The 12,193-nt window shown below is 38.7% G+C and overlaps 1 protein-coding gene across 1 annotated transcript; it reads left to right on the top strand.

Moving 5' to 3' along the window:
- LOC107607268 lies at positions 6,891-7,986 on the top strand. The gene is made up of 2 exons (XM_016309240.1): positions 6,891-6,991; positions 7,500-7,986. Exons 1-2 carry the CDS (start codon positions 6,891-6,893, stop codon positions 7,984-7,986), a joined length of 588 nt encoding a protein of 195 aa, XP_016164726.1.

A 12,193-nucleotide genomic window follows, 5' to 3' on the forward strand; every position in this document is an offset into this window, starting at 1 on the left:
CTCGAGCAAAGTATGGACTATTATATAATTCTGGAAAGCCCAGGATGTATACTTTCCAACGCAATTGAGAGCGCGCCAATTGGGCTTCTGTAGCTCCAGAAAATCCACTTCGAGTGCATGAGGGTCAGAATCCAACAGCATCTGTAGTCCTTTTTCAGCCTCTGAATAAGATTTTTGCTCAAGTCCCTCAATTTCAGCTAGAAAATACCTGAAATTACAGAAAAATATACAAACTCATAGTAAATTCCAGAAATGTGAATTTTTCATAAATACTAATAAAAATATAATAAAAAGTAGCTAAAACATATTAAAAACTATGTAAAAACAATGCCAAAAAGGGTATAAATTATCCGCTCATCAAGGATCAAAACCAGAAAGCATTTGACAGTTCATACTCCACTTATCAAGAGCCATCATCACTTGAGCAAACCTTCAATTCATTCATGGAAAACTGTCCACCCTCACTTCCCAGTTTCTCATTTGAAAATTCTTCATCACTTGATGATGCCTCAACACAAAGTTTCCTCCATGATCCATACCAAGCACAAAATTCATTCCACAATTCACAAAATTCATTCCATGCCACTCAAAACATCACCACAACACATCCATGCCCACAAAATTTCTCTCAACCCCCATCTCTTGAGCTAACAGAGGATCTCCTTCAAAAGTCCAGAGAATTTTTTGAAAGACAAGAACAATTCTGGAAAGGCAAGAACTCCTACTCAAGAAGATGGATGGGCATTTAGAGAAAATAAGGAGAAACTTAGAATTATCAAACAGTGAGGATGAAGACCAATTTGTGGGAGGAAGTGGAAAAACAAGAACAAAAGGTCCATGTGTCAAATGAAATTGCAATGAAGGATGAAGTTGTGGAGGTATATGAGCCAAGGATTCCATATTCACAGAGGCTAATTGAAGTGACAATGGAACATGAATATTCCCTCCCAAAGGACTTAATGGAAAATCATGAAGAAGAAATGGAGGAAGACACTCAAGGAGATTCACATTCAATTGAAGCAGAGAAGTGCATAGAGGAAGGGCTCATTGAACCACCAATTCAAAAGGCTCTTCATGGAGAAAACACTCCAACCATCACACAACCACCAAGTATTGATATCCAAGAAGTGAAGGCAACTAACAAAAGCACCAATCCTACCCCTGATCCAGCCAGCAAGCTTAATCAAGCCATTAATAAAAGGAAGCTTGCTGAGGAGAGACCAAGACAGGGGACAATAGCTGAATCTTCTCCCCCCTTGAGGTCATTCCTCTTAACAAACTGGAAGAAGAGGAAGAAAGTGAAGAATAACATGTCAAGCTAATGACACTAAAAGAGCGCTTGTTGGGAGGCAACCCAACTGTAGGTAACATTTCATTTCTTTGCTTTGTTTACTCTCTCTGTCTGCTTTGTTTATTTTCTTTCTCTGCTTTGTTTAAATTTCAATAAATTGGCATATGATTACATTCTAAGTTTGGTGTTGCCCTGCAACAAATTATTTTCAAATTCTTCTGGATGATTGCATCAAATCAAAAATGAAAGTGTCACACTAAGATTCTAAGTTTGGTATGCCACTTATTTTCTATGCAATTTATTCAGCAACACCACTTGTCTGCATAATCATAATGCCCTTTGCAGTGTTATTTTTTTTTAGTTGGACAATTTTAGTTTTCTCTTTGTTTTAGTCATTTCCTTGTTTTTAATGCTTTCTTTTATTAACTATTTTTGTTAATACATCACCAAGAGATCCTTATTCATGACAGATTCTTGGCTTGGTGACTGTACTTAACATATAACAATTTCATTTGTTTAGTTTTAGTTCAAATAAATTGACATATGGTTGCATTCTAAGTTTGGTGTTGCTATGAAACAAAATTTGCTTCCAATCTTTACTGGATACTTGCATCAAGTCCAAGTGAAAGTGTCACACTAAGTTTGGTGTGCCACTCATACTTTATGCAATGTATCATGCACACCCTCTTAATTTTGCAATCACAATGTCTCTGTTTCTCTGTGCCTTCATGGTTATCTTTAATTTTGCTTGCTTAAAACACATGTACTACTAACATTTCATTGTGTAAGACACTCATGATCTATCTTAGCCCCATCACTAATGTTCTAATTATTGCTTGAGGATGAGCAAGCATTCTGAAATTGGTAGGGGAAGGAAAAGAATGGGAGGAAAATGACAACAATAGAGAAGATGAATTACAAGGTTGTAAAGTTCCTTTTCCTCTCATTTGTTTCCAACACTTTAAATTGCATGATTGTCTTTATCTTCTCTGTTTACTTGTGTGTATGAATAAGCATAGCCTGAATTTTGATTTGTAACATGTTGCTATGTCATTATGACTAACAACTTGGGTTTTGAAGTTCAAAGCAGTGAAGTATCATGATCATAAACAAACAAAGGAATTAAAGAAGAACTTAGCATGTGCATACAAGTATTGGAAGGCTAGAATGATTAATTGTTGCTAATTGCATTTGAATGTATTTAATTGAAGTTTTCATCTAGGACATTTTATGAAATTTTTGAAATCATGAAAACCTTGAAGAAGCAATTGCAATTAAGGCAAGGAAAGAAAAAGGGAAAGAATGAGAAAGCTGAGGGCTCTGAGTACCAATGACAATTCAATTGTTAAGTACTTGTGGTGTTTATGTATCAGGCAAAAAAGCTTGAAAACAAAACACTTAGAGTCAAGGCTAGGCTCAAGTGCAAAAGCACTCCCTCAAAGCTCAAGGTTCTGAGCATCAATGATTAGAGAGTCAAGAAAAGAAACAAATGAGCTTAATGAAGTCCTCTAATTCAATGCTTGTGGTGCTTATGTATCAAGTGGTAATACTTGAAAACAAAGCATTTAGAATCGTAGCTTTGTTATCAACTCATGGGGTAAAGCACCCAAAGGGAGAAGCTAATAAGAAAATTAAAAGCTTGTTTCAAGGAAGAAACATAAGGAAAAGATTTCATAAAATGAGCTAGATAGAAGCATCAATCACTTACATTTCTTTTGTGATTGTAGCATGCATAGAAAACTAGCCTACCATGAACATTAACTTGCTATTCTTCTCACCTTATTTTGTCAAAATGTGCTGCATGATTCTTTTCTTGCTTGGGGACAAGCAAGGTTTAAGTTTGGTGTTGTGATGACATGTCATCATGTCATGTTTTTCTATGCATTTTTCATACAAGAAATTGATGATTAGTGCTTAAATATTGAATGCTTTTGTGCTTAAATGGTATATTTATTTGATCTTTTGATTTGATAAAATTTGTAGGAAATAAGTAAAAAAAGAAGCAAAGAAGCACAAAGTAAGCTCAATTAAGCTCAAAAGGAGCAAAGAGGATTTGCAACACTGACCTCTTCACACACCAACAAGAATAACTCGAGCTACAAAGCTCCAAAATGAGGTGATTTTAGTGGAATTGGAAAGTAGGAATCTAGAGCTTTCCAAGCATATATGGCACTGCATGGTGGACACTAAATCTGAGGGAGAAAACTTACCCCGAAAGTGCAAAGATGAACATAATATCAACCTGCAGTAAGGCCAGCTGACCTCTTCACCTTCCAAGGGGGATAACTTGAGCTATAAAGCTCTAAATGATGCGCTCTCAAATGTATTGGAAAGTAGACATCCAGAGCTTTCTAACGATATATAATAGTATTGGGTGAACATTAAGTTTAGGCTTCAGAAGCTGGCACTAACTTTGGCCTCCAAAGTAGCGTTCACTAAGTGAACGTGGCGTTCACTAATTGAACATTTTCGGCCACCAAAACAGCATGACCAGGCCTTCTTCAAAGGACCATAACTTGAGCTATAGATGTTCAATTGATGCTCTTCTAGTTGCGTTGGAAAGCTGACATTCAGAGCTTTCCAACGATATATAAAAATCTATATTTGGCATGAAATTAAAGTACAAGTGATAGGCATCTTTAAGACAAAAAATACACTTGGCTAGAGTTCAAAGAAGCAAACGTAGCATTCACTTTCTCAACGTTTTTGTGACTTTCAACAAGGAAGAGTGCTCACCCAAGGTGCAGCGCTCAAAAAGTGAATTCAGCATTGACAAAGAGAACGCTGGCTAGTGAAATTGGCACCAAGCAGAGCGCTCAAGAAGTGAACTTGACGTTCACTAAGTGAACACTAGTGGAGAAAAATTAAGCATGTGAGGAAGCATGCAAGCAAAGTGAACGTGGAGTTCACAAAGTGAACTTAACGCTCCACTGGGAGGAGACCCAAGCCACCAAATGCATCCAGATCCACTCTCATTCAAATCCAAAGCAAGCAAAGCCCATTAACATGACTCAAAGGCACAAGAAAAAGCTAGATTAGGAATTTCATTTGAATTTGTTTTCAATTTCAATTACATTTTCATTTTGTAAAGCCTATATAAAGGTATCAATTTTATTTCATAAAGAGAGGCAAGCTCTAATAGAGAGCAGTAGGAGTAGGAGTAGAATAGAGAGCTCTCTTTTAAATTTTCCTTTTTTAATTTGAGAATTGGAAATCAGATCTCGGTTTTCTTTTCTTTTCTGTTTCATCTTCTTTCCTCTGTAATTTCTTTTCTGTTTTGATCGAGAGAGCAATTGAGCTCTTGGATTTCTTTCTGTTTTTACTATTTCATTGAAATTGTTAATTTCTGTTTAGGATTTCAGAATTGATCTAAGTCTTCTTGCTGTTTTGATTCTTCTGCACTTTTACATTTCTATTTTGGTACTGAATTGATCTGTTTCTGAATTTCCTCATCTAAGAGCTCTTTAGTTTACTGTACTTCACATTTTTCAGTTCTGTTTTAATTCCCAGCACCCAAATCCTTTTATTCTTCATGCAATTTAAGTTCCCTTACAATTTATATTCAACAATTTAAATTCCTTGCACTTTAAGCTTCAGTCATTTACCTTTCTTGCAATTTAAGTTTAAGCTTTTTTATTTTCTTGCTTTAAGATTCAACCAATTTACTTCTTCTGCACTTTTAATTCACTGCAATTTATCTTCTGCTAGTTCCATTTCACTCAATGAAGTACAAAAGAACTACACTACCGCAGAAAAAGAACTTTTAGCTATTGTCTTTGCTTTTGAAAAATTCAGATCTTACCTCATTGGTTCTAAAGTAGTTGTCATTGCTGACAATGCAGCACTAAAATACTTACTAACTAAGCAAGAGTCCTTGCCAAGGTTAATCATATGGATCCTACTACTCCAGGAATTCAACATTGAAATCAAGGATAAAAGTGGAGTAGAAAACAAAGTAGCAGACCACCTTTCAAGGATTCCATGTGTAGACAATAAAGATTACACATCTAGTGTAAATGAAAGCTTCCCAGAAGAATAATTAATGATGCTTCAAGAGGCACCATGGTTTGCGGACATTGCCAACTTCAAGGCCATTGGAGAGCTACCACCTAATACCAACAAGCACTCAAGAAGAAAGCTCATTAATGATGCCAAACACTTCATATGGGATGAACCATATCTCTTTAAAAGATGTTCTGATGGAATATTGAGAAGGTGCATTTCATATGAAGAAGGACAAGAAGTCCTTTGGCATTGCTATGGATCTACCTATGGAAGACACTTTGGAGGAGAAAGGACTGCAACATAGGTGTTACAGTGTGGATTTTTTTGACCTACCATCTTCAAAGATGCAAGAGAGTTGGTGAAGAGGTGCAATGTGTGCCAGAGAGCTGGAAACCTACCCAAGAGGAACGAAATGCCACAAAAGTTCATCATGGAATTAGAGTTATTTGATGTATGGGGAATTGACTTTATGGGACCTTTCCCATCCTCATACTCAAATAGCTACATATTAGTGGTAATAGACTATGTATCCAAATGGGTAAAGGCTATTGCAACTTCAACCAATGACAATAAAGTGGTAATCAATTTCTTGAGAAAGAATATATTGAGTAAACTACCATTTCTATCCACGAAAGATGAAAACGCTGATATATCTACCCATAGAAAATAAAAATTACCATTTGTATCCATAAAAAATAGTTTTTGCAAGCAAAATTATCCAAACTCTAAAAAATTAAATAAAATTCCTAAACTACCCTTCTCTCTACCACTATCATCTCGTCCCTCTTTTCTCTTTCTCTCTCAATATTCTCAGTCACCCAATTCCAACATCAACCACATACCACCGTATCACCCTCCTCATCACTGTTCACCCCCTTCTCCGCCAGCAACGTACAGACCTACGTCGAGCCCAGGAGCACCGCGCCAGCTTCTCCTCGCCACTATCACCATCGGCCTCGAACCAGAGCCTACTGTGTCAGAGATCCTCCTCTTCACGCTACCTTATCACCGTCATAGCTAACCCTCTTCACCTCTTTCTGTGTCGTAGAACCACCACCGTTGTTGCCTGATCCCTACCGTTGTTATATCTACCTCTCCCCTGATTTCCTTTTGCTTTGCTCTTTATTACAGGTTCATGAACCAACCCATTTTTTGCAGGCTCCGATGGTGCAACCAGCTCTCCCTGTAGGTGGAGCACCAGGCCTTCACCCCCAAGAGGACGACACCATAATTAGAGCTCACGCTCGGTTTGGCAACAAGTGGGCCACCATAGCCCGACTCCTCTCTGGCAAAACTGACAAAGCCATTAAGAACCACTGGAACTCCACCCTCAAATGCAAGTGCACCTCCATGGGCTCCATCGACGATCCTCACTTGGCGCAACCACTCAAATGCTCCGTCAGCGTTTGCGCCACCGTACCTGTGTCGTTGAGGTCAATGGCGGTGTTAGAGAAAGCTTGGAGGATTTCAGGGTTAGAGTCATAGATTTTAACCTTGTTGATTAGTGTTTTCGATCAACCCTTGAAAAAGTCGCAACCTTTGAGTATGTGCAGAGAAAACCTAATCCATTCAGGTGGTGAAGTTAACGGTAGTGATGGCTGATGGTGATGGTGGTACTTTTGAGTCGCGATTGACACCGATAGGGGAGTGTGCAGAAAAAGGGGTTAGGATGACGGTTGAGGGGGAGGGTGAGATGTTAGTATGTAGTTGATGTTGGAATTGGGTGGCTGAGAACATTGAGAGAGAGAGAGAGAGAGAGAGAGAAAGGAAAGAGGGAGAAGATGATAGTGGTGGAGAGAAGAGCAGTTTAGGAATTTTATTTAATTTTTTAAGGTTTGGATAATTTTGCTTGCAAAAACTATTTTTTATGGATACAAATGGTAATTTTCATCTTCTATGGGTAGATATGTCAGTGTTTTCAACTTTTGTGGATAGAAATGGTAGTTTACTCGAATATATTTAGCAGGTTTGGGGTGCCAAGTGCTCTCATAAGTGATGGAGGGAGTCACTTCTGCAATAAATAACTGGAGACTCTCCTCCTCAAATATGGAGTCAAGCATAAGGTAGCTACACCTTACCACCCACAAACCAATGGACAAGCAAAAATTTCAAATAGGAAGCTCAAGAGGATTCTTGAGAAGACTGTTGGGGCCTTAAGAAAAGATTGCTCAAAGAAATTAGATTATGCTTTATGGGCTTATAGAACAGCTTTTAAAACCCCAATTGGTATGTCTCCATATAAATTAGTGTATGGAAAGGCTTGTCATCTGCCTGTAGAACTTGAGCATAAAGCATTTTGGGCTCTTAAAGTGCTGAATTTTGACAAACAAGCTGCTGGGGGAAGAAGAAAACTACAACTGAATGAACTGGAGGAATTTAGGATTCAAGCCTATGAAAATGCAAAGATTTACAAAGATAAAACAAAGAAATGGCAAGATCAAAGGCTAGCACAAAGGAACTTTGCAGAAGGACAAATAGTCCTCCTCTACAACTCAAGACTCAAACTCTTCCCAGGAAAGTTGAAATCAAGATGGTCAGGACCTTTCACAATCACTAAGGTCTCACCATATAGTCATGTGGAACTCATAGAGGAGAATTCACAAAGGACCTTCACTGTCAATAGTCATAGGCTTAAGCATTATCTAGGGGAATCAATGGAGGAGCACAGGGTGAACTATAACCTCAGCTAAGCATGGAAGAACCGTCAAGCTAGTGACGTTAAAGAAGCGCTAGTTGGGAGGCACCCCAACAACCATATCCTTTTTTTACTGTTTTCTAGACTTTTAGTGTTAATTGTTTAAGTTTCATTTTTGGGTAATCTTTAGTCTCTAAGAATAAATTGTGGATTACTTCATAGTGTAGAGATGGTTGCTTACAAATTCCCCCCTCATACATTCATGAATCAATTGTGTGTAGTTCTTTAATGATTCAAGGAGATGTTGAGAAATTAAGTTTGGTGTGGCCACTGTTCCAATTAATTTTAACCCACCTTGCAACTTAGATTATCTTAAGAGTAGGTCACAAAAATTAAGTTTAGTGTGGCCACTAACATGAGAAGCAAACCTCTCAAATTTTTACTTTTGATAAAGGAGGAACCTAGTTAGATTGGTGTCTCAATCCATCGAATATCATGGTGAGATGAAGGAGCAAGAAATTGATTGCATACACATAGAGTGAAAGTGGAATGGAATGAAAAATTATTTTATACTCATAATGTATGCAATCAATTTTTAATTATTAGTACCAGTTACAAGATGCAAAGAAACTAAGTTTGGTGTCCAAGAGACACCCAAACTAAATACTAATTAATTAGGAAAGAAGAAGTTGAAACAATTTTCTTGTCATTAATATGAAAAATTTTGCATTTTCAGGTGAAAGTAGCCCTCACAAGACATTGACGAATCTTCTCTCTCATCAAGTCATGTGAATCAAGTGTAAGTACACTTGGGAACTCACACTTTGAATGCAAAAAGCTGAACCACTTTCAAGGGGCGCTTTTTCCCACGCTGGGCGCCAAACTTCAATTCAAACTCACCCTTGGGAAACCTCAAACGCAGCATTATGAGACCCCCCTATCCGTTTCTTCTCACCCTTTCAACCTTCTATGAAAAGAGCTCCCCCTTTTTCTTTTCAACACACTTCCCTCCCCCTCTTCGCTCTATTTTTTCACACTTCTTCTTACCTTCATTCTTCTCTTTCTTCTTGCTCGGGGCAAGCAAGTCCTAAGTTTGGTGTTGGTAAGCAAAATTCTTTTTCTTTTCATTATTCTTCTCTTCACCATTTACCAATGGCACCACCCAAAGCTTTAAAATCTTCAAGCTCAAAGAAAAGAAAGACAAAAGAGCAAGCATCAGCTAGTGCACAAGGTTATGATGAGCACAAATTTTGTTCACTCTTCCACCATAACTAATTCCATGGGTGGGTAAGAGAGAGACAAATCATTCTAGAGGTGGACTTTCAACTAGGAAGGGATGAGCACAAGGAGATAAATGTGAAAATCAATAGAATGGGGTGGACAGTTCTATGCAATCCAACAAGGAAGGTGGTCATAAGCATAGTAAGGGAGTTCTATGCAAATGCGTCTCAACCCCTGGGATAACCACTCACCTATCAAAGTTATGTGAGAGGAAAAGTCATTGATTATAGCCCTGCTAACTTGGATAGAACCTTTGAAGTAAGAAGGACAAGAACCACCAACAGCTTCAAAGAAAGGGTGAAGAGAGATGATCCTGGTTTTGAGGACATCATCAATAAAATCTGTGTTATCAACACTGAATGGATAAATGATGCAAATGGGAGGCCAAATAAACTAAGGAGGAGAGATCTTTGCCCACAAGCAAGAGGCTGGCTAGATTTCATAGGAAAATCACTCAATCCCACCTCCAACACCTCAGAAGTGACCTTAGAAAGGGCTGTACTCATTTACAGCATCATGAGACGTGAGGAAGTGAATGTTAGAGAACTCATTGCTGGCAATATCCAAAGGGTAGTCACAAGCACCAAGGACAACACAAGATTGGCCTTCCCTAGCATCATTCAACGTCTGTGCAATGAAGCTGGGGTAGAGACCAATGATAATGAAGCACTGCTGGAAGAAGATCGCCTAATCACTGCCAAGAAGATAGAGAAGGTAGTGGCAGTCAATCCACTACAAAGAGCAAGAACCCACAGAGCCAACATACAAGCCCCACAACACATACCACGGCCACCACAACAAGAAGAACCAAATGTTCAAATGCCAAGTCAAAAAAGCCTCAACTGGGAGCAGATTCAAGGAAGCATAAACCAGATGCAAGGAGACTTAAATCAGCTCATGGAGCAGCAGAAGCACTTCAACTGGGACCAAATGCATGGAAGCCTCAACCAAATCTTGGAACAACAAATGGTACAACAAAGGAATCTTGCTGAATTTAGAGCACTCTATGAAGCTAGAAGAATTCAAAGGAGGCAATATGATGTCAATACACAAGCAAAGCTAAATTACTTGTTCTCCACAATAGCAACCCTAAAACCAAACATTCCAACATTTGAACAAGGGATAGATGCATTAAGGGTATGACAAGAAGAGATCCTGGAACAGTACAAGGAAGATGAAAGAGCATTCATGAGGAGGCTTGGCTTTTGGAAGACACCAGAGACTCAAGGACAAGAAGGGTCTTCAAGAAGGAATGATTGCAACACTTCCAAGGTTGCTTCAGCAAGAAAAAAGCACCAATGCCATGATGGGAGCAATAGCATGATAAAACAAAGGTGGTTAAGTCCCATTAAGAAGCATTTAGTTTATCTAGTAGTCTCTTCATATGTTAATTTCTTCTTGCATTAAGAGTTTTACTATGACCATTCTATGTTGCTAGCACTTTTATTTGAGAAAGAAAATGTTGCATGTTATCTTCACAATATTAATGAATTTAGCTTGTTAGTGCACGAAATTCTGATCATCAATGGTGTCAACAACTTGGTACGCACAATTGTAATCTCAACTCTTTGTCACAACTCTGCACAACTAACCAGCAAGTGCACTGGGTCATCCAAGTAATAAACCTTACGTGAGTAAGGGTCGATTCCACGGAGATTGTCGGCTTGAAGCAAGCTATGGTCATCTTGTAAATCCCAGTCAGGCGGATTCAAATGGTTATGGAGTTTAAGATAATTGAAATATGAATAAAACATAAAATAAGATAGAGATACTTATGTAATTCATTGGTGAGAATTTCAGATAAGCGTATGAAGATGCTTTGTTCCTTTTAAACCTCTGCTTTCCTATTGTCTTCTTCCAATCATTCATACTCCTTTCGATGGCAAGCTTATGTTGGGTTTCACCGTTGTCAATGGCTACCTCCCGTCCTCTCAGTGAAAATGGTCCAAATGCGCTGTCACCGCACGGCTAATCATTTGTCGGTTCTCGATCATGTTGGAATAGGATCCATTGATCCTTTTGCGTCTGTCACTACGCCCAACACTCGCGAGTTTGAAGCTCGTCACAGTCATCCCTTCCCAGATCCTACTCGGAATACCACAGATAAGGTTTAGACTTTCCGGATCTCAGGAATGCTGCCAATAATTCTAGCCTATACCACGAAGACTCTGATCTCACAGAATGGAAGGCTCGATTGTCAGGCGAGGCAACCATGCGTCATGAACCAGGAGGCTAAGAGATACGCACTCAAGCTATTACAAGTAGAACGGAAGTGGTTGTCAGGCACGCGTTCATAGGTGAGAATGATAATGAGTATCACGAATCATCACATTCGTCAGGTTGAAGAACGAGTGTATATCTTAGAGAAGAAATAGGCTTGAATTGAATAGAAAAATAATAATACTTTGCATTAATTCATGAGGAACAGCAGAGCTTCACACCTTAATCTATGGTGTGTAGAAACTCCACCGTTGAAAATACGTAAGAACAAAAGGGTCTAGGCATGTCCATGAGGCCAGCCTCAAACATGAACATATAAGTTCCAAAGATATCTGAAAGTATATAGCAAAAGGTCCTATTTATAGAAAACTAGTAGCCTAGGGTTTACAGAAATAGGTAATTAATGCAGAAATCTTCTTCCGGGACCACTTAGTGTGTGCTTGGGCTGAGCATTGAAGCTTTCACATGTAGAGACTTTTCTTGGAGTTAAACGCCAGTTTTTTTGCCAGTTTGGGCGTTTAACTTCAGCTTTTATGCCAGTTCTGGCGTTTTGACGACAGAATTTTTATGCTAACTTGGAACGCCGGTTTGGGCGATCAAATCTCGGGCAAAGTATGAACTATTACATATTGCTGGAAAGCCCAGGATGTCTACTTTCCAACGCAATTGAGATCGCGCCATTTGGGCTTCTGTAGCTCCAGAAAATCCACTTTGAGTGCAGGGAGGTCAGAATCCAACAGCATCTGCAGTCCTTTTTCAGC

The sequence above is a fragment of the Arachis ipaensis genome, chromosome B07 (genome assembly GCF_000816755.2).
Source record: "Arachis ipaensis cultivar K30076 chromosome B07, Araip1.1, whole genome shotgun sequence".
In the NCBI taxonomy this organism is placed as follows: Eukaryota; Viridiplantae; Streptophyta; class Magnoliopsida; order Fabales; family Fabaceae; genus Arachis; species Arachis ipaensis.

Excerpts from the sequence above, each read along its gene's own strand:
- LOC107607268 (XM_016309240.1), top strand. The coding sequence starts at position 6,891 with ATGGCTGATGGTGATGGTGGTACTTTTGAGTCGCGATTGACACCGATA. Across the intron at positions 6,992-7,499 it reads GTTGAGGGGGAGGGTGAGAT|AACAGCTTTTAAAACCCCAA; the intron begins GTTAGTATGTAG and ends ATGGGCTTATAG.